Here is a 24666-nt window from a genome sequence, read left to right on the forward strand (position 1 = left end):
GTTTTTTCATTTTTTGTTAATAATATTTTTATTTGCAGCTTTTAATAATATTTCAATTTTTATTTGTTTGGTTGTTGCTTGTATGTTATTTCTTTGTAATTTCAGTTTGTTATTAATCTTTTTAATTTTTTTTTAGATTTGTCAAATCAATTTATATTATATTAGACAATGGAAGTCTGAACTGTCTGAACACCACGAAACATTATCAACCACCTTCAAACAAATGCCTTATGAAGTACTGTTTCTGAGTTGAGAGGTCTGGAGTTGTTGATTCACAGATGGATCAAAAACACCTACCGGTTCTGGTGCAGTTGTTTTCAGTCCCAAGACAGAGATATCAACCTGGCTAGGAACCTATGCGACTGTATTTGAAGCGGAAATTGACGCTATTGAATTGTGTGTGGAGAGACTGAAAGAATATAACCCCATACACGAGTCAATAAAAATATTCTCGGAGAGTCAGGTGGCGTTGGAAGCTCTTGGCTTTCACAGAGCAACGTCTAAATTGGTAGCAAAAATGAGTCTCCTCGATAAGAAGACTCAACAGATTGTCTCTGGTCTGGATTCCTGGCCATACTGGCCTGTAAGGCAATGAGGCAGCTTATTTACTTGCAAAGGAGGGTGCTGTAAGCAGCTTCATTGGACCAGAACCTATCATTGGCATTGCTTTAGGCTTTGCCAAACAAATATTAAAACACCTGAATGGCAAGAAGATTTATGGACTCCTGGCAGAATCTTCCAGGATCGGCTCACACCAAGGCAATCATTCACCCTTCAAAGCTTGATACCAAACAGTTGTTGGACTGCAGTAGGGATAAACGACGATGTCTAACAGGCCTCTTTACAGGTCACTGTCATTTGAACCATCATATGCAGAGACTCAGACTGTCAGAAGACAGTGTGTATCGCCTCTGTTTGGAAAATGATGAAACAGCGGTGCATATACTGTGTGCCTGCCTCGCTGGGGACCGAATCAGTGTTTTAGCGTTCGGCAGAGCCATACTCTTACCATCTGACCTAAAATACCACTCACCATAGAAACTAATCGACTTCGTTAAGAAGCTGGGTTCATTTGGTCGAGTGTGAATAGGTATGAGTCACAATATACCCTTACGGGTTGCGGTGGAGGGTCGAATAGACACACTCACTTTGGAGCTAACCTAACATAACCTACATGTGATTTCTGTATTGTTGCTATCCTGTACTGATTGGAATCAAGTTACCCGGAAGGAATGGATGATGCTCCATTTAAAAAAATGGTTTTGACATTATCGTCACCCAGAAAAACTGATTTCAATTCTTATTCCAAAAATAATTCATCGAAGTCAAAAACTCACCTGGTTTAAATGATTTGGTGCACATGAACGCACATGTTAAATGTGTATAACTCTGAAAAATATTTAAAAAAGTTAGTGAAGAAGTCCGGTGTTTCGATGTGGTTTCCCCTTTATATATTATCTCTCAAAAACTGATAGACATAGGATATATTTATATTTTCATCAATTCAACCGAACTCTCTATTTTCTAATAGACCCGCGTGATGCCCCATTTTCCATCCAAACTAAACTGAATTTCCCCTGATAACATAATCAAAATCCACGCAGCTTCCCAGTACATTGTCCTTTGTTCCTTCTGTTATATTCTGCGGCTTTGTTCTACCAGTCGAAGCTTTCCCGGTCTCGGTTTGATATAAACTTAGCCCACCGGACATTTGAAACTTGTCGGATATCCCTCATATTATATCGCTGGCGGACAATTTCAAAAAGCTCGAAGCTTCCGTCGAGTTCAACCAAGTTTGAACAATTCTGTATTGTCACTCGGATGAGTAATCCACCATTGTAATGGACCAGTTGCATGGAAAATATTTGGCTACATATAAGTTTTGCACTATGATGAGTTCCGTGATTACTTACGAGTATCTGTGTAGGATATAAACTAGGAATATTGATATAATTTTACATGTGAAACAGCTATAGCTGCACGAGAAATCGATTACTGGCGTGGCGACGCATGCCGTGTCGACGGGTCGTCATGTGCAAGCGACTGTGCGATTCTCTTCACACTGATTGGCGTTACGCTATCTCTCTCACCACATTGAGATCCGATACCTATAGTGTATACGTTTGTGTTAACTACAGTTCACATTACCTGTGTTTTACTGAAAAAAAAATAGAAATGAATGAAAATGAAATATGTCAGTAAATGTAAAATCTTCTCTCTTGGTAGATTGAAATTTAGACATTTTTCAAAGCATATAATATTTTAAAATAAATTGTTGATCAATTCAGACTGATAAATGTGCCCCTGTCAGAGGCGAATTCCAATAAAGAACTGAATATAATAAAGCAAATAGCCGTCAACAATGATAATGATTGCGGTAGCGGTGTAATACATCAAAAAAGTTAGACAGTCAAGCTTTAAAAGAAGTTCACCCAATTCGGGGGGAAGATGATGAAAGTTATAGAACCTTAACATAGTTAGGCCAACCCACTACAAATATTTCATATTTTCTGCACAGCAAAGGTGTAAATACTGCTCTCAAAACCAACCAAAACTTAGGCATGCCCATTAGGAATAACAAAGATAAAAGTTCAATTTCAGAAAAATCAGGAGTATATAAATTATAGTGTGGGTCATGTCCGATGTTTACTATAGATCAAACTGGAAGAGCGTTCAAAGCCCGCGTAAAGGAACACAAATATAGTTTCCAGAATGGAAAAATGAATTCCACATATGCCACTCATTCAATCATTTAATCAATTTTAAACTTAACCTGTTGGAGAGTATGGAAAAAACCAAATTCAGAAACTCTTAATATCTTATGAAAGATCAAACTGAATTGAATAACTCGCCATTATTGAATCTGTTCATTTGCAGGTAAAAATAGTTAGGTATATTTACAGGTATACTTTCGAAAAATTCATTGATATACCTGACCTATTCAAGTAGATTCATCCATTAGGTAGAAGAGTAGGTAATAGCCCAACTAGCAATTTCGTATTTTATAATAGTTGCGGAAACGTTTCGGAGAAACAAATTATAAAACTGCATTCCTCACAGAAATGTTTTCGAAGTGTTTATAAAACTGCTATAAATAGGAAATTGGCACCGTTTCATAAAGCATTATAGTCATTTTCATGATTTTGTAAGGCCTTTTACAAACACTACAAAACAGTTTTATGAACATTTTGGCAGTTACTATAAAATTTGTCTAACACTCTTAAAAAGTAGTTTTATGAAGACTTCCCTTATTGCCCTTTTGCGACACATAAAATAATCAGGAGACAATTTTATGAGTTTTTTAGTAGTTCCAAGTAGGCGTTATAAAATATAATACAGTCGAAAACGATAACACTAAAATAAAAAAGTGTTAAAAATGTTTTCTTGAAGACGCAAGAAGTAATTTTGTATTGGACACTAGGAAAATATAATAGATATGTCACCAACTGAAAACTAACAAATAGAAAGGTTGAAGCCATTTTAAAATTTCACTTTCGCACTCATAAAACTGTTAAAGACATTGTTTGTGTTTCGAAGATTGATATTTTTACGGCAAATGAAATTTTATTGACAAATATATAGCCTATTATTAGCAAAATTTAAGCGCGCCACTCATTTATAAATGTTGTCGGTAAAATTATCAATTATACAAAAATTCACTTTTTCAACGTATTAATTTTCTGGTCGCAAACTTAACTCACTTTATTCTAAATAATATAAGGTTATAATATTTATGTACTTTTCAGCTGTATTTCATATTTTCAACTCATCTAATTTCAGTATCCCCGATCGCTATCATTTAAAATGGCGTCGTTGTATAAAATAAATTGGTATCACTGGCAAACATTTCAACGTATTTTAGCTACTATGTTACCCCTATAAAACTGTTGGGAAACATTTAGTTCTGGGAGTGATGGTATTGCGGCAGAGTCGGACTACTTTTAAAGCTATAAGCTTTTACAAAAGTGTTTGTATGAATGAAATATTTCTCACACATAGTTCGGATAAATATTATCTGTCTTTGATGTTTTGACTAAAATGTTTCATCAATTATGAACGACGGGTTTTAACCATTATAATAACCTTTTCCTCTTTTTCGCAATAAAAAAATCGAAGCACTAGGTCAGGTAGGATAGTTTGAAGTATTTTTTAGTGTTTCCAATATACAGAGCGACTCAAAAAGCTTTCAGAAAGTGTTTTATGGAACACCAAGTCATTTCTTCGTCTATTTGAAGCACTTCGAACTGAATCTAAATCTATTACATACCCCCAATAAATGCTCAAAATGGCCGCCATTGAGTTATCATTTATTTTCATTTATATATTCCGGATACAAACAGAAAAATCCACTACAGTATCCACACAATGGAGTTATTATCAAATTGAAAGTATTAATTAATACGCTAATATATGCATATCATAGTGTCTAAAATTGAGGATGAATTAGAATTGAATACAGTAACAATAAAAACTGATTATTAGTTATTGACAAAATATATCAATGAATAATAATTTATAGTAATGAGTTTTCAATATTTATTTGGCCCTAAGCTACGATGTATCAAAACTGTAGAAGTATTTTGCAAGAGTGTTACCTCATATTACTGGAGTTTTCTTCTCCCAACACCAAACTGTTCTAGATCCACTATTAAGATTTTCGACCGTATTTTTTTAATAGATGGATTTTCTGAAATAACTTGAACAAAACCAAACTAGCCCAAACCAACCTTTATCCCTTCTTTTACTGAACAAAAAATTATGAAAAAATATTTGTTACAAATAGAGTATTCGAACCAGTCGTTACAAAAATCAATCATACGTCAATCAGTCAACATCCCAACATCAAAGGCATTTACACTAACGAAAACCTATGGATATGAACACTGTCACGAATTAATTATAGAAAGCGGGTAGCGAACCCATACAATCGAATTTGAACGCGAACGCGTTCGAAGTCATTTGATGACCTACCAAATTGATGAAGAAGAACTATTAGAACGAATGCTGAAGAATGACGATACAGAACAAGAAAAAATTATCAATTCTATGCAATCCAAAAATCAAGCAGGGTTATTTTCGTTCAAACAAGTTGTCACAGAAAGTGTGAAAAAGCCAGAGTTATGTATCTTTTATGGGACACCGTCTATATGACAGTAGTTATTAGTTATTCGAGGAGTTACTTCTGAATACTGTCTGTGAAGCATACCTTGCTGTACCTGAATTTGTCATCATTTAAAGGGTTGTAACACGAAACTGCTTCACTCAGAACAAAATATTCAGGTTTTCTAAATAGATAGCTAAAAACTGAAACTTGAAAGTGCCAACCCTTTGTATTTTACAGTCTTTCAAATTGTGAATAATTAGGTTGAGTTACTAAACCCAATGCCTTGAAAATATTGAATTCACTTACGGGGTACCTATACTCAATGAAAATCAAATATTTAGAAGTTGCTGAGGAACTAATTTCCACCACGATATCGATGGTGTCCCATTTGAATAACTGAATAAAAATATTCTTACTATAAACTGTAATTTTTCAAAGCTGTGATTAGGAATCGATATCAGTTGGTTGTTCTTAATTGCTGCATTTTATTCTTGGTGGCAGCAAATATATATTAGCAAAAGCAATTCAATTTTATAACAGTTATATTAGTGTTTTTGAATTGTTGTGAATATACCATACTATAAAGTAGTTGGGAAATTATCATTGAAGTGACAATATTCTAATAAAATAATTTCATTGAAGCTACAGGAAACAGTTATAGAATAAGCTTGAAATAGTTTTATAACTATCATAAAAATCTCCCAGAAAAGTGTTATAAAACTGCTACATTTACTTTTATAGGAAAATAATTTTTATAAGTTAGTTTTAAAAACGTTTCTGTGATAATTTCCTGACTATTTTATGATGTTTTTTTAATTTTATTTCATTAACGTTTCTATGACAAATTCATAAAACACTTTTATTGTCTACAACTGTATTGTGTTCACCGATCATCTAATACAATCAATTAGCATTTTGGAAGTAATTATAAAATATTAATAAAATAAAACTGTTTCAACACTATGGAATTATAAAACAACTTTGCTGGTTGGGAGGTTAGGGTATAAAAAGGCTTGAGGAAGCTACTGTATAGTGAAACACGTGTCGCGGTTTTTGTAAAACGTTTTATAGTTAAAATCATACAATGAACTGTATTATTCAGTTTTTCAATTTTCAAACTTATATTTTTCCCCTTTGGGGATGGAAATTCCTGATTCTCTTTCTGGACGCTTATTTACGCTATACAAAGAAACTACCTGCATATTTCAAGATCATAGGTTTCAAGATCATGAAATTGACTTTTTGAAATTGAACATTTCAATGGATTGATTTATTCACAAATTGATCGCATGCAAGGTTGAAGGATAATTTGAATGAATATATTGTATATGGCGCGGTGATAATAGGTTCGTTCCAACCAGCGTCAGAAACAGTTTCTGACAGTCAGGATTCTGCGCAGTAATGTGATTGCGTTCCAACGTGAGTTTCCAACCATTAGTAAACTATCAGTTTTTTGTTCCATCCAAGATTCAAACCTGTTCGAAATCTATCAGAATGGTTTGGGGATTATCTTCTAACCATCAATCTGACGCATGCGTATTCCGTATTACTGTTTCTGTTTTATGTTCATGCAACTTACAAACAACATAACCTGCAAAAATTGTTATAAAATAAATTATGTATTTGCTGGCGCAGGAAATATTGGAAATTCTTTAAGTGAACCTATAATATGAACATCTTTAATTACACAAATTAATTATTGCGGTGACCTCCCAGTTCCATGTTGATAAGTAAATAGAATAGAGATATAAAATACTGCAATCTTCTTTTACTTTCCAGAAATACACTTGATTAGATTTATTTTTAAAGAATTGAAGGGGTTATATTTTTAGGAGTGACATTCGTTGTGGAATGTTTGAAATACAAACTGAGTAGAGAAAAGTATCTTCTGTATAATTCAGTGTTCATATAGAAGTATTTGTTTCGAAAGAATTTTTTTTCTTCCGTGTAATTCAATGTTTATATGAAAGTAGCTGTTTCAGGGGGACATTCTTTCAGTTTGTGTCTGAAAGTTACTTCTTTGCATGATCTACACATCCATGTATAGAGTTACTTATTTTCAAATTGATTACTTCCTTCCTTTCTTTGGAAGATTCCCTCATCCCTTTTTTTTGTATTAAGATGGAGTAGTAGAAAGCCAAAAACTTTCTTTCCCAAATTATTTTTAAAGGTTATGTTGAAATTTCATGCCAAACTTCAGTTGAACTATCAGCTGTTCCAATCAGAAATTTCAAATTAATCAGAAACCAATATTTACCAGACATGCGCGTTGTCAACGATTTACAAACAGTTGGAAATCTGTTTGTGACTCAAGGTTGGAACGAACCTAATATTGAATTCTGTGATTAGGGCTTTCACACTAAGGTTTTCAGTGTCACTATTTTTTGAATTTCACTTCAGAAAAGTGACACTGAGTTTGATGAATTTCATTTGTGAGTCGGTTCGACGTTGGTGCTTTGTTCACTAACTCGAATTGACTGCCGTATTGGTCGGTGATTCAAGCCCCAGTCTGTCGATTTTCACTTGCTATCCTCCAACCCGTGTTAGGAATCACACGTTGAAAGGTAATACCTTGTTAATTATTAGTTAGCACAAGTTTCGACTTCTGAGGGTTGTCGTTCGTAGGAGTGCGACAGCTGGTTAACGAAACGTATTTTAAACAGATTTTTAAACAGATCTGAAAAATCAAAAACAGTTAACCTTCCCCAAACTTTGTATAGAGCCATTATTCGACTCCTTGTATACCTTTTTTTTTTGGAAATTTGGACACATCATATCTGCTTCACCGGCAAGGCCAACTTTCTTATAGAGAACTGAAAATTTTTCTCAAATTTATTTCTCATCAATTCTACAACTATAAAATATGATTCAAAAATTTTGAGTTCATCACACACTCTGTTACATCAATCCTAGTTCCACTATGCATGAGTATGGACCCAATATAGATCCTTGAGGAACCTCGAAGAAATGATTTCAGGAACCTGATCTGATTCCACTCTCCTCTACACAGTGATATCTGCCAAATGTTATATTGAAGTCTTTAAAAATACAAGATTTTTCTTATATTTGTCTTACTCCCTCCACAAATTATTTAGAAAGCGCTCAATCCAAAGAAAACTTCTTTCGAAAACCAAACTTCTTCACAGGGAACAAACTTTATGCATAAAAAACCCAACTGGATTTAAAATATTTTTCAGACACTTTTGGGAATGTTGTTGGTTTGAAATTTTGTATGTCGTCACCTTTTCCATGAGTTGAGAGGGGTATGATTTTAGAAGAGATCAATTTGGAAAAAGGTAGGTTCCGTCTTTTCACCCTCTTATCTTCTCTCTATCTCTAGGGTTTATTGTGGGTCACACCTATTCACACACTCGACCAAATAAACCCAGTTTCTTAACAAAGCCGATTAGTTTGTATGGTGAGTGGTCTTTCAGGCCAGATGGTAAGGGAACGGCTTTGCCGAACTCTATAAGCCTGATTCGGTCCACAGCGGGACAAGTCCAAAGGATGTTCTCTGCTGTTTCATCATTTTTCCAACAGCGGTGATACACACTATCATCCGAAAGTCCGAGTTTCTGCATATGACAGTGACCTGCAAGAAGGCCTGTTAGACATCGTGGTTCATCCCTATTGTAGCTCAACAACTATTTGGCTGCTTGCCGCACCCTTTTTTGCAAGGGAGTCAGCAGCCTCATTGCCTTCCAGGCCAGTATGGCCAGGAATCCAGACCAGAGACAATCTGTTATGTCGCATAGGCAGGTTGATATCTCTGTCCTGGGTCTGCGACTGAAAACACCTGCACAGAACCGGAATGGATTTTCCATCCATTTGTGAACCAACAACTATCTGCTCTCAATATCATTCACAGGACTGCTGCATGATATAGTATATGGAAGAGGTAAAATTTCACTCACATGGAACACTGTCATCCCCAATGTCATCCCCATCCACTCAGCGCCGGCTCAACGAAACTTGGCGCCCTAGGCAAAACATTGGAACGACGCCCATAAAAAACACAACAAAAAAATACTAGGTACAGTTATTAAAGAGTGACAAAACAAAACTCCGCACAAACAAAACTGCGAATTCTGTACTTTTGAATAACCCGGAAATAGCATATTCAAAGATAAAAAAACATTTTTACTAGGTACTGGCATTGGTTCAGGTAATTAAAGCAAAGCAGATTATAAGTGTATTTTTTAATCAAATAATTAGAGCATAGTCTTGTGACATGATTCTGTTGCTAGGCTGTAGACATTAATTTATGAAAAATGATTTTTTCTTGTCTTCATTCTTGCAAATGTAGAAACCATTTCTTTTAAATCAATTGTTTCAGCAATTTCTTGCTCTATAGATAGAGTCGATAACCCCACAAGCCTTTCTTGAGTCATTGTGGACCGTAGATATGTTTTAATCAGTTTAAGTTTAGAAAAACTGCGCTCTCCACTGGCCACAGACACGGGAAGTGTGAGCAATACCCTTATTGCTGTTACTAAATTAGGTACGCTATCTAGAAGCCCATTTGCACAAATATAATTTAAAACTTCTTGTGGCGCAGTGTTATTTGGTACTCTTCTTGCAATAGCTTGTAATTCACTGCATAACTCAGTTGCATCAACATCCTTAGAGTTTCCATCACTAAGAGATTCTTCCAACTTTATGCAGTGTTCCAGAACAACTTTGGAAGTTTTATTTTGCATCTCATGAACGTTGTAGAGAAATCCAAACACATGACTAATATTTTTTAGCTGATTGAATCTCTCATCAACTGAATTTACTGCGGTATCTAGCACAGCAAAATAAAAATTTATTTTGAACTGGTCTTTCGCATCACATATTGGCTCATCTTCCGCTTCATAGCTTAACTGTCTTTTCTTTTTTCTTAGGCGCACTGGCTTCGTTTCTGATGCGAATGATGCTTCAATATTCATTTCTTCTGATATTTCTTTAGCTTCTACTAGCATTTTTTCTAATCCCAAATCACTTCTGCAGCTTTCAAGAAATGTTTTCGTTTTTAGAAGAGCATTTGTAACGGTATTGAGGTTAGATTCCTGGGATTGAAGAACTTTGTTGGTCAAATTAATTTCGAACAAAATATTATACCACACGACAAGTGAAGCAACAAACTTAAAATCCGCAATTTTTTTAGCAATAGACTGAGCCTCAATTCGAGTTTGATTTCCAGATGCACCAATCAGAGTATGATCCTCATAAATGTCCACAAGTGCATCATGCACATCAGCTAATTGGTAACGTAATGGACGCAATGCATCAATCCTACTTTCCCATCTTGTATCGCTCAATGGTTTCAGTGTCAAACTAGGCACATGACGCGATAGGACTTCCCAACGATGGGTTGAGGCAGAAAAAAATTAGCGTGTGTGAACTGCAGGGTACAAAAAAAGCACGTGGATTTATATCTAAAATCCTTTTTTGAACACCACTGTGCTTACCTTTCATGTTACTTCCGTTGTCATACCCTTGCCCACGTAAATTTTCTAATGAGAGAGACATCTCATTTAACTGATCAAGAATTTTTTCAGTTAAGCCAGCACCGGTGGTGTCTGAAAGAGGGACAAATCCTAAAAAATATTCTTTGATTTCACATTTACGCTCATCAGTAATCAATTTGACAATTCGAACGATGATGGTCATTTGTTCAACATGACTAACGTCAGGTGTACAATCTAGAATTATTGAATAATATTTAGCTGAGTTAATATACGCCAGTATTTTCTCCTGGACAGCTTTAGCCAAAACACTGATCAGTTCATTTTGGATATTTTTTCCGAGGTAATGAACATGAATATCTTTGTTACTCGCTTTTCTAAGATGTTCATTCATTATAGGATCAAATAAAGCTAGATATTCAACCATTTTCAAAAAATTCCATTGCCAGGAGTAAATAGTTTATCATGCGTTCCACGAAAAGGTAAGTTTTGACTTCCTAGAACTCTCACTAAAGCAATCAACCTTTCGAGAACCTGTTGCCAGTATTTTTCCTCGTCCCTTATCAAACGTAAATTTTCCTCATCCATTGTTTTATTAGTCCTCAACCGAAGCTCTAACTCTTTCCACTGTTGGTAGTTTGCTAAATGGCTACTACTTTTCTCGTGATTTAATAATATATATGAAATATTCTTCCAGTCATTCGCACCTTTGTTGCATAGAGCGGATTTTTCATCTGTAGAAAATAGCTTACAACAGAAACAGAACACAGAATCCTTTGAAGCTGAATATTTTGCAGCCATGAACGAGGCACACGTTCACCATTGACTAGTTTTCTCTTATAACTGGTTATCTAATGGGAACTCGATATTTTTCACTTGATCTGGCCCGTGTTTGACGAGGATTTGCCGCAGATGATCAGTAGAGATATCCCATGTTGCAGGGTCACTGAAGTTTAAAATGAGACAACTTTCTGTGGGAGGATTATTAGTGTCTTCTCCCATATCATCATTTGTACTTTTGCATGGTTGTGGTTGTTTGGTTATTTCACGCTGTTGTGGAGTATTTTCTTTTGATGAAAATAAAGCGGGACCTTCTGTAGTACAGCTTCCTGTGGTGGGATTGGTTATGTCTTTTTTCATATCATCATTTGTATTGCTGCCTGATGGTTGCTGTTCTTGAAGATTTGGACGAAGATACTTCTTGAACGAGTCTACTTGCTTTGCTAACGATAATTGTTTCTCTAATTTTCTCTAACGAAATTGTGCTCCAGACATTTTTTTTTGTCATCTGCCATGTCTCAAGAAATGACTGGAACAGAAAAAAAAGACATTTGTGTAATATCAGTTTCAACAATTATCCGTTATAGCGGATACATCTAAGCGCCATGAGCGCAAAGGCCGAGGTGTTCCGCCTACGCGTTATTCACCGTAGCGCGTATCCGAAACGCGCCGGCCATAACCAATCTGTGATTGGCTGAGAGATTGACGTAAGAGTAATGGAGAGTTTTGAAGTACCTACAGTTATGTTACTTGTGTTAAGCGAAAAATAAAAATTTTTACCGTGATACAAAAGCGCATTTAATTAAAAAAACCCACCCCGACTACACCGTCCGTTTCATTTAAGCACTGCACTTTTTGGAAGTGGTACGTGTGATATCGTGTGTAACCCATCTAAGTAGGTTCAATTTAAACTCTCTCCACTCAAGATGTAGGATCTGAAGATTTCATAATACTCGCTAAGCGAATACATCTTTCAGATGTCATTACAATCGAAAAATGCATGCCTACTGTATGGACATTAGACATAAATTATATTAATAAAAACTTAATTATTATTCTAAATAAAATAATACCTTCACGAATTACTTACTTGTAGCCTGTAGGTGATTGCAATTATTATTATTCACAATGAGAGTCCGAGGAATTCACTTAGCGCATAGAGTTGACGGAGATGCGATGCGCGTCGCGCCGCACGTACGATTCGATTGATTGAACCATTTTTTTGATCGATCCGCGTGCTCAGTGGTGAAGCCGCTCGCATTGCTATGCCGCCCCCCAAATACGAGCGCCCTAGGCAGTTGCCTAGTTTGCCTATAAGGGCGGGTCGGCCCTGCATCCACTGTCATCCCCAATTCTACTTTATTGTTGTGAAAACATTTTATAGAAACATGACTGTATATATACATTAAGTACATCCACTTTTAACATCCCACAATCCATATTGGTTTGCATAATTTTAATTTAATTTAATTATCATGACTTCCTGCTCATTTTAGGCAATTAGGATTTATGTACTATTATATTTAGGAGCTTTGTCAATAAGAATTCTATTCTTCAGATAATAAAGCATGCTTTGATTTGATTTGAATGGTGGACATTGATGTTCTGGAACTTGCCTTATTACCAATGTAATGTTATCCATTACTAATCTGGATAACATTACAAGATGATGCTCTCAATTCATCTATAACATTACGATTTTCCTTCACGAATGAGTTGAATCTTATCATGTCTTCGATTACAGGAACGAAAACCAACATAAGGAATCTTATTAGAATTGAGTGGGGTATATTTTCAGGGGAAAAGGAGAAGAAGTGTTTCTATCTTACTACTTCCACCCCACTTCTCCATCCTTGTATAAAAAATTTGAGAATCTTCCAAAGAAAGAAAGGTAACAATTATTTTCAAAATAAACTCTTTACGAAGCCGTTCGAATGTTTTTATGAAAGAAGTTGTTTCGAAAGGCCTTGTTCTCCCCTTTTCTTTGGAAGTTTCCCAAATTTTTCGTATGAATATGTAGGAGTAGAAAGCCAAAATTTGTCTTTAATATATTGGCATAAATTTCAGAATCTTCAGACACTCCGGAAAAATTCCTTGAACCAAGAGTTTTCCATGATGAATCAGCCAATATTACCAATGGAATATGTAGTATAAAATGAGTGAATATCTCGTCTCCCTCTTTCTCTCTCTTCACATGCTGGCTGGTGACAGTGATTCAAAGTACACAAACGCTGCAAATGGGATAAAACAAAACTGTCGCAATTCCCATATCAATCAGTATGGACGAAAACTTTCCGAAGCGTTCACCGACGAACAAATGAAAAGACGACGGAATGCGAATAGAATAAAACTAACGAGTGAACCGAATGGCTTCTGTAAGCACAAATAAAATTTCATCAGTTGATAAGTGCATTTGCCGTGTGTCTGCTTTTAATTTCTCATTGTGTCCCCGCCTGTGGCTCTGCTATCTGCAGTCTACATTCGACCTGCAGGCCATTATTCCACTTAATCGAATATCGAATATTCGGATAGTATAGCTTGATCCCTACGCTGTTTGTGGTGTTTGAGTATGAGTCGGTGATTGCAATTTACACTTTTTACTGATGTATATTGGTTTTTCAGTGAAAAATCCAATTGACGAATTGGAGGGGACATTCTCTGAAATATTAAATAAAGTTTTCTACATATCATCACAAGTATGGAAATCATCAATCAGAGTTTGTAGGGCAACGAAAAAAACCAAATTGATGGGATTGGCAATCAGAAAACATACCCTGTTATCTATTTCGAAAATATAGTTTATGCCACGTTGATATTTCATCAGAAGTTCGAGATGAACAATAGAAATGATCAAAAATGTTTCAGACAAAAGTTTTAGATTTCGATACATTGGGCTTTTCTGCAACATCCGTGAGATATGATAGAAATTTTTCATTCATTTGAAAGACCTATTGATACCACTATTAGTGGAATATAACATCGTTCAATGTCCGCCACAGCTTCTCCGGGTGGAGGGCATACGAAACTTCCAATTTTCCATGACTCTGACGCATAAATCAGACTGCATTTGACCGATGACTTGGGTTATGTTGGCTTTAATGACAAATGTGGTTTGTGGCTTGATCACATATACCTGCGACTCGAGAAAACTCTACAGGAAAAAGTCCACTGGGGTCAAATCGCACGATCTCGGTGGCCAGTTTATATCACCTCCACATACGATGGCCATGCCCTCAAATCATTTGTGAAGAATATCCAATTTAGCATGAACTGTGTGACATGTAGAACCCTCCTGTTAAAACCACATGTCATTGTTTTCCAGATCATCCAATTCAGGCTAAAATAAGTTGTTTGTCTTCGACCTATAGTGCTCGCCGTTGACAGTGATGACTTGGTCAACATCGTTCTCAAAAAAATATGGACAGATGACGCCGCCAACCCAAAATCACACCAAGCAGTGACTTTTTCCTGGTGTATTGGACGTTTTTGGATCTCGTGTGGATTGGTATCGTCCCAAACTTGACAATTTCATTTCTTCACGTACCTATTCATCCAGAAATGGGTCTCATCACTGGGGATAGTCTATGAACGTTAACTTTCAGTTTCTAGGTCAGTTGAATTTTGTACGACTACAGATCCAGATCCAAGTTACAAAGCAAACTTTGCCAAGTTGGGGTCTGCGAAAGGTCGAGTCTTGTGAGCGACGCGAAATAGACTGCTTTGGATTCTCCTGCATACTCTCACAGATAGCGGCGATATTTATGACTGATCTTCACCATATTGCGGATAGTTCTCTCGGTAGAACGGTTATCGTGACCGTGAATTAATTTCATTATTTGCATGTGTTGTTGAATACTATCCGTCTATAGTGATTTGGCAAAACAGACTGAATGAATAACAACTAATTTGACAGACAAACTGGCCGTTCTCAATTGTCAAAGTTGGGAAGTCGCTGTTGGAAGACCCTATTTATACTGCTCTCCATATTTGGTTTCCGTCAGGGGAGTACTTTAGAAAAATATAAGGCTTTATACTCTTTATATTCCAAAAATAATGTTGAAAAATTAATCTATCAATGCGCCCCTATTTTTAGAGAGAATTCATGTTGAAAGTATATTTTGTTATGGAGAAGTGTCAATAAATTCGTTTATTCGTCTTCCAATAATGATTCATTCAAAAACTTTTTTTCGATGCTGATTCAATCAAAATCCGAAACAATTTTTTTTATTGTTACAACGGAACATATGAAAATTCGTTTTATAGAAATCGCTTTATAGAAATATGGAGTCACATTAGATAATGTCTTTGAAAAGTTACAGCATAAAAACAGACAAAACAAATTCATATAAAATTATAAAGACTTAATCTACTCAAAAACTTCACATATGATTATATTTTTTCACAGTTAGTTCAGTCATGGGTTCAACGTGATAAATTTGAAAGAGGGAGGTTTGGAACTCAAGTATTTGAAGTGCTTGGTGAGAGCGAGAGAGAAAGAGAGAATTCTCAACTCTCTTCCTAAATTTGACAGACTGTATCATTTCATTGAAGAATAACTCATTTTAACACTCAACAGTTGTAAGCATCGTATTTCAGTACATTTCATATATTCAGTAGAATTTTTGTTAACTGCTTTTCTCTGAGATTCATACATAAATAAAATTCATACATGATGAATTCCAAAATAGGCTTATCGAAAGTAGATGAAGAATAAAGTTATCACTTATAAGCGTGACAATAGTTTTTGGTGTGTCATCTAAAAATACATATTGGATGTCAATTTGAAAACCTATCACTCGTAAAGTAAATTTCAGCCTCTATATAAAATCTAGTGATAGGCAAAAACAAGTCGAAGGCCAAATTCCCAAATGTAAAGTGGAGTCGAATAATATCTCATTTTGAAGGTTGTTCAGCTACCTTTTTGAAAATATCACATACCTCACTCATCTGTTCAATAATTTAGGAGAAATCAAGTGAAACCCTGAAGATACTCGGGTTGGTGTTACAAATTATTAATGAAAAATTATTATTTCTATCAAATAATCAAAATGGTAACCTCTATTCTCTGAACGTGAAGAAATCTACTCTCAAAGTTCTCTCTCATATTCCAGAATCTTCTGCTTGCAGTTCTCTTTACGCAGCTGTTATCCATCTTTTCAGATCTTTCAGAACTTGGGGTTCCACTGATACACAATCGATTTCAGCTGAGCCGATATGGATAAATCTGAAGGCGATGAGTCGGATGATCATGGTGGACATTTCAATGCTATTCTTTGATCAAATACATTTTCGAAGGAATTTTCAATCATCTACTACCTTACTGTGAGATTGAACACCTGGATGGCAAGAAGATTTATGGACTTCTGGCAGAATCTTCCAAGATTGGTTAACTCCAAGGCGTTTATTCACCCTTCGAAGATCGATACCAAACTGTTAATGGACTACAGTAGGGATGAACTACGATGTCTAATAGGCCCTCTTACAGGTTACTGCCATTTGAATCGTCATACGCAGAGACTCGAACTGTCAGAAGACAGTGTGTGTCGCCTCTGTTTGGAAAATGTTGAAACAGCAGAGCACATACGTTGTGCCTGCCCACATGGGGACCGAGTCAGGCATACTCTTACCATCTGATCTGAAAAACCACTCACCATACAAAGTTATCACCTTCGTGAAGAAGCTGAGTTTATTTGGTCGAGTGTGAATGAGTGTGAGTCACAACAAACTCTTGCGGGTTGCGTTGGATGGTCGAATAGACCCACTCACTACGGACCTAACCTACTGTAAGAAGAAGTGTGGTGAACCTTCATTTTGTTGAAGTGAATGAAGTGGGTGAAGTGGGAAATCATGTAAAAGTATTTCCAATACCAATTGGAACAGCACAGAGAAGGAATTCCCGCTTCGAAATAGGCGTCGGCATATTATTTTTCAGTGGTAGTTTCTCAGTTACTTATTCTTACAATCATAGCAATTGATCACCCCATGAAAAAGTTATCTCAACCGAATTTTTCCACCATGGGTAATTATGAAAAACTTTTAAATTTGAGATAGTTGATTTCCGAGTCGAAAACTTCAAAATACAATGAAAACACAAATACTCACATCGAATTCTCGTCAAACATATATTTACAAAATAATAGAAGCCAAAAAAATTGCTAGAAAAATCAAAAATCTTCTTCACTATATTCGGATGAGGTGGAATCATCATCGGGATGAATATCGATTGGATTTATGGAACTTTGCACATAATATTTGTTCTCTTCTTTCATAACGTGAACCACACAGTTCTTCCACACATCACTATAACCTACTTCATTCACCACTCGCCTTATATTGTCAAGCACTACAGCATTCAAAGTCGATGACTGATTACATTTACGCAAGCTTTCTTTCATCGTGGCCCAAACCATTTCATTTGGATTGAACACACAATAGTATGGAGGCAAACTTAAGAGAATATGACCACGTGTTTCACACATCGAATCAATAAAACAGTCTTTTTTGAAATAATGTTGTTTTATGGTCGCCAGTAATACCTTTTTCGTTGGAATCTTTTCGTGTATTTCCATGTCATGATTTCGCATGAAATCAACAATATCTCCTTTTTTTGTGTTATTGTTTGGTATTGTAGTCAATAACCGAAAATGATACAAAGCGCTATCCATAACAATAATAGAGTTTGGGGAATATTTAGGAGAAGCTGCTCACTGAACCAGGTTTCGAATAAATCCGCAGTCATATCTTCGTGGTAATCAGTAGACGAATCTTTTATATTTTTGGCCGACAGAAGCAAAGCGTTAGGTACGAAACCACTCTCATTCCCGGCATGCAAAATTATAACACGTTTTCCCCTTGAAGAAGGTGTGTGTGTTCAAAGCACAATACTTGGTTTCGTCTACCCAGACATATATGACAACATCATGGGTGTCTAACCAAGTTTCGTCGAGGTAGATTATACGTCTGCTGGATTCTCGGTAGCTTTTCATTCGCCCCAAATATTCTTGTCGGAGTTGAACAATGCGTGTCGATTCCATTATGACCGTCCGATTATTCAATTTTTTATATTTGAAACCACAAGACAATAAGACACCTCGTGGAGTTTCTGAAGATTTGTAATTGTAATCGGGATAGACGAGTAATTTATACCAAATCATTTCCAATGTTGGTACTTCATTTTTTTGGTATATACCATGAATTGTTCGCCGAATCACATATTTTGTATCACCATCAACGTGTGCGAATTTTTATTCCTTTGTTTTCGTTTAATTGCTTGGTCAATGACATCACCTATTCCAATGACTCGAAGAACTGTGGAACGAGATAGTTTCGTTAACTCTCATATTCTATTCACAATAGCATTCTGTGAATTGTGACTGTTTTCCTTCTTCAAGCATTCATGAATATTCAAAATTACTCGCTGAACTTGAACATGTGAGTCCTTATTTTCAAATTCCGAATCCCTGTCGATTGACACAGATTCCTCACACGTAATGTTATCATTATTTTCAAAAGGTCTCCAGAGAGCCATATTGATGAAAGTACCCAAAAACACTAAGAGTTTCACAAAAATCGGTTCAAACGATGATATTGGAACCTGTGGTGTGAAAGTTGAAAAGTTGAAAGATATCAATTACCCTAACACCAAACTGATATTTTTGCACTCGACGCGCGTTTCGCTAACATGGTTAGTATCTTCAGGAGAAGCAAATTGATACTGAATCTAATGACAAGGTTTAGCTGTTTATATACCTGAAGTTTTTTGGTCCGATGTAGACTTTGTTTGTTTAATGATCATTATCCTAATTGATTTTTCGGTAATTAACTAGCGGAACCACTACCTGCAAATAATCATCATCATTCAAAAAACGAAGTCCATATCGTACCAAAAAACTTTAGGTAGATTCAGTATGAATTTGCTTCTCCTTAAGATGCTAACCTTGTAAGCGAAACGCTTGTCGAGTGCATAAATATCAGTTTGGTGTTAGGGTAATTGATCTCTAGAAAAAGTTTTCAAAAATCGGTTTAAAATCACTCACTACCCCACCTAACCCTCCGAACATACGGCACTGATGAAGAAATATTGTGCAACGCACAAAAAATTAGTATTCAGCCAGTCCAGCTAGCCGAGCCTTTACTCCTCAACTACATTTGATAGCACGTTTACTAACTATCTGGGCGACTAGGGGCCACAGGCAAGAAATGTTTATGACTGTACTCTTATTTTTATCGCCGTTCCAATTGGGAATGGATAGACTCTAACAACCGCATTGATTTTTTTTTTAAATTAGTTGTTATTAAAATATTTATCATTTTTTCAGTAGCTTTGCTTCACAGCTGACCGCTTTGAGGAGCCTCGTTTTATAGACGAGGATTCAGTTATCTGCCAGTCCCATGAGGAGGAATGTCATTGTCCTCTTTCACTGAAGATTGTCCTTTAAGGACAGTTGAGTCCTGCAAAGCATTTGTGGTGCAGGCTAGAACTATTGACCATATTATATTGAGATTATTCGCAGATTAAAATTGATTCTCAATTATCAACCTTCATTTCCACTATCTTATAAAGCTTTTCATTACCATTTTCGAAAACAAGCCTCGCAAAACTGATACTTTCATATAAATATTATACATGTTATATCAATAATATGAATAACTGTGTCCCACGCTTCAGAAAAATTCTAATCCCAAGTTATATGATGAAGGACGAAACGGAAAATAATGAACAAAATCCGAGCTGTTTCTAAGGGGTTCCGAGGAAAATCTTTCGTAGACTCGACTATGATCACCATGCATCTCAGAATACCATTCCTTGAAGTCTGCTGTGTGGTTTCCCTCGAGACTCATATGTAACAGTGTTCATTTCAAGGCAACTATGTTCATCATCAACGTAAATACCGACACTGTGAATGACTAATTCAATATTCTCCCTCCTTGAATGCCAAAGGAAAGTGAACGAGGCATTTTCCACCCTGAATACATTATAAATATTTCAGTACCTCTTACCTCTGAGTGCTGTAAGTGTATAGCTTGAAATCTGTCGTCACTACTGTAGGTTGTTAAACCAACTGTCAGCAAATGATAGTCTTTTCTGCGTATCCAGGACACCTGAAAATCAAGAGAAGTATGCTTCAATTAAAGAAAAAACTAGAGATAATATTTCAGATCCTCAATCGTTCAACCAGTGAATTATATTGGGTGTTCCTTGAAGACAAGTCAATATTCGATTATAACTTTAGAGGTCCATTGTGGGAAAAACCTCGTGAAAAGATTCAATTTTTGAAATGCATGAAGCCAAGTTTAAATAAAGATCGTTTCTACGATAATTTTTCCATCTGGACTGAAATTCTTCACATTATGTAGAGGTTCTTTTGGTTCCATGAATGTAATATCATTAACCATGATGATAATTGATGAATTTTCACAAATATTCTCCATTTCGAGACGTGTTTTGCTATCACCGTAGCTTTCTTGGTTCATTTCTACCAAAAAAGTAACGGATTAGTCTATTCATGATATAATATTAGGTATGTTCGAATGTGGCTGACAATGTTTCATTGTGAATTTTACTAATATGATTCGAAATCTCTGAAAGAACAAATAAAATCAAAGTGAATAGCAGGAAATATCAATTATATTATGAAATTACAATACAATGAAGATAAGCAAAATAATTAAAATGGAACAATTAAGAAACAAATTAACAAAACATTAAAAAAATCAAGAATGATTTCAAACCAAGTTACTTCATGACATTTCGATAGTTAGTATTCACAATCGCCTTTGGTGATTACTAGACTATTACTCCGTGTGATGACTTTTGATAGGTGATTCGAACGCTTTTACCTTATCCCTCTTCCCTCTTCCCGTCTCACCGGTTTAGCGGGAGAAAACCGTTTTTTTTTCTTCATTACAGATTTGCGTCGTTGATCAACATATATGCAGCTTCTTCGAACTTACTCATGAACCGTTCCTCTCTGAAGATGCTCTCAGCTTAGCAGCACTTGATGTTAAGTTGATGAGTCCAAACATGCCTTTCTATTTTCGAATTGCTGATTTCTCGTTGTATGTTTCTCTTGTGTTTGGCAATGTGGACCTTCAATGGCCTCTTGGTTTCACCGATATAGGATTTGCCTCCCTCACAGGGTATCCGGTAAATGTATTTCTTAGAATCGCAGTCCACGTTTGGTGGCCTGGTTTTCGTGAGGCTGCTACATATAGTATTTTCAGATCTGAAGTAGATTATAATGTTGCATTTGGACTCAATTATCATCATCATCTTTAACAATTCTCTGACGTAGGAAAGAACAAGCGCTGGTTATGACGACTTCTCGTTCTTGTGAGGCTCTTGCTGTCTTCCAGCCAAAATCTGTTCCACCATCACTTTGGAGTAACCATTCTGTTGAAGATTTTTTTCGAAGATGTCTAGTTCCTTCTCGAGCTTTTTCCGTATTACAGAGCCCGAAAGCACGATCTACTAGTTTCTTGATGATTCCTCTTTTGATAGTTTGATGGTGGTTGGATTCGTGATTCAGATACTGTTTCGTGTGAGTGGGTTTTCGATATACATATATTCCCTACTGTGTGTCGATCCTCTTCACCAATACGTCTGAGAATTGCTATCCGTTTTGGACTTCCTTCTCCATTGTAAAGATGATGGTGACGTTGTCAACGTATCTCAACCAAACTCGGAGCTTTTTGTGGGCTTCCTCAATGGCCAGAGTTTCGAACCGCTCCATATATATTTTGTTCAATTGCAGACCGAACTCGTGAAATTCATGATATTAGGTTGTTTCTAAAGTTGTGTCCGGTGTATTGTCTTGTGTCGTTGTAGATCCATATCTCGATAAATATTCATTCTACTATATCGTGGTATATACTGATCGATTCTTGGACAACTTTCTTCCACTAATTCAAAGTGAACCAAGTCGCTGCCGAAGAAGCTCAAAAAATCATTCAAGCATTTGGCAATGATAGTATTGTTGAACGCATTGATCGACGTTGGTTTGCGAGATTTTGTTCCGACGACTCTAGTCTCGAAGATCAGCCCCGAAGTGGTCATCCTATAGTAATCCAGGACGAGAATTCGATGACCCTGGTGAAGACTGACCCATTACAAACGGTGCGTGGAATATGACAGAAGGATTGGGCGTCAGCCCCAATGTTGTTTTTGATGATTTAAAAAGTATCAGTAAGGTCAAAAGCCTCCAGAAGTGTGTGCCCCACGATTTGAATGATCAACAGAAATTGTCACGTTCCTTTTTTTTAAACACAAGTGCTGCAGAAAAATCCTTAAGGCTCTCTCAGAGCAGTGCCACTGTGAAAGTAGCGATTCACATTGGATTTGATTTGCTGGAAAAAAATCCATTTGGAAAAAAGTTTTCAGAAATTTCATTCCACATAAACGCAGTTATTCAGATGAAAGAGTTTTCAAACAATGAAGTTCGCTTTTGGTGGAATCAAATGTACCAAGTCACTTGAACACTTCCCGTGAAAGCATATATAGAAGAGAAATAAGTCCCCAAACTTTCTGCGATGTTCCAGGCTATCGAGGTTGCTCTTTTCTGGATGGAATCCAGCAACTCTAGAGTATATTTGGGAGCAGAGCTCCTTACATGAGAAGAATGCCTGATCTGAGCTTTATAAAGCATCAAAAGATGCTGAGATGTGTACAGTTTTCGGGTTCAGAATAGTGTTCCAAGCTTTTGAGAAGCAGCTTTTGCAATTCCAGCGACATAATTGTGCCAAGACAAATTAGTGTCTATTTTAACCCCCAACAAAATGATCGAAGGTGAAAGTGACATTGTCTGACCTGATATTATTATATCCAGTTCGGAGACATTTATATTCTTGGAGAAAACCGATGCCTGAGTTTTCGTGGCATTGAATTGAACCTGAATACTGTCACTCCAATTCGAAATCACTTCTAGATCCTCATTAAGATATTCAACCTCCTGCTGCCGGTGAAAATGTGCCTTCGTAGTCGATGTCTTGGAATCCAAATGGAATGACGAGACAAGTGTGCTATCTTCAGCGAAGCAATACATTGGATTCTTGGTATTTTCCAATATGTCGTTCATACACAAGTCTTTTTTTTTGCGCAACCAAAACGATCCGTTTTTGGATCGGATCATCACGTGTGATGGAAAGTGGATAAGTGGATCCACTACAACGAAAAACGTTGAAGATAGTGATTGGACATCGATGAGCTACCAAGGCACTTCCCAAAAGCCACAAAAAAATGATTACTGTATTGTGGTCATCCTGTGATGTGATTCACTATATCACTATAACTTTTTGCAACCGGGTCAAATCATTACAGTCGGCACTCGTATTATCGTGGGGAAATCGATGGAATGTCAATAGAAGAGTACCGATGAGCGTTGCTTCACAGCAACGCCCATCTACACGTTTCACAAATCTCCGTCCAAAAATTTACCGATTTGATCATCAACGTTCTATTTCATGCATCATACTATTCAGACCTCTCGCCAACCGACTACCATCTTTGCAATCACTTCGATAATTTTCTCACCGGCAACTTTTCATCAGTTAGGACCAGGCAAAAACGGCCCAATCGAATCCCAAGCATCCAATTTTCATGCTGACGAAATCAGTCGACTAGTGTTACGTTGGCAAAAGTGAACTTATTCAGATGCTACCTGATTACATTGGATAAGTATTCACTGATATATTACATTTTGAAGTAGCCTCATGATAACGGACAAAACTTTCGAAACAATTTAAAAAGAAAATGCTTATTTCAATTCATTCGCAAGAAAGGAGTATTCAGGAATAAAAAATGAATATATTTCAATGACCCAACAGAATACCTACTTCATACATATGAAAGAACGAAAATAAAAAATAATAACATATCATCAATATACTCATAGATAATGATAGTAAAAAAATGGAACCTATTGGAATGTTTCAGTAACCGCTTATATGCGAATAATCGTATGAAATGTGTTTTTTTTACTTGAATCTGGCTCAATACTTGAGACAAAAACACTGGTGACAATTCGATTATTCCGTGTAACAGCCCAATTCTTCCCTCTCAAATTTCCTCAACGTTAACTAATAAATTCCTTTTGATGTTTTTCGCACCATTTCCCACGCCCGCCATTGTTCCCTTTTGATTCTCTGAACAGTTTCATTTACAGTTGAAACACAGCATTAAACTCAACTTTTGATGTTCGGAATACGCAATTATCCGTCAAAATGAAAATGTCCAAAATAAAAGTGCCGGATAAATACTCCGCATCATAAATGGAGAACCGGAGAACGGAAAGTTTTTAATTACAGATTTTATACAAGTTTCACGTTCATATCAGA

General features: G+C 36.2%; 1 protein-coding gene across 1 annotated transcript in view; it reads right to left on the reverse strand.

Moving 5' to 3' along the window:
• LOC111502089 (uncharacterized) overlaps positions 1–24666 on the reverse strand; it is a 595228-nt gene that overhangs the window by 75458 nt on the left and 495104 nt on the right. Inside the window, exon 5 of the mRNA XM_074179786.1 lies at positions 20335–20436. Within this exon, the coding sequence (XP_074035887.1) occupies positions 20335–20436 (102 nt within the window). The remainder of the gene's footprint in view (positions 1–20334; positions 20437–24666) is intronic.

The sequence above is a fragment of the Leptinotarsa decemlineata genome, unplaced genomic scaffold (genome assembly GCF_025532065.1).
Source record: "Leptinotarsa decemlineata unplaced genomic scaffold, Ldec_3_MD MMD2_tig00026282_RagTag_RagTag, whole genome shotgun sequence".
Classification (NCBI taxonomy): domain Eukaryota; kingdom Metazoa; phylum Arthropoda; class Insecta; order Coleoptera; family Chrysomelidae; genus Leptinotarsa; species Leptinotarsa decemlineata.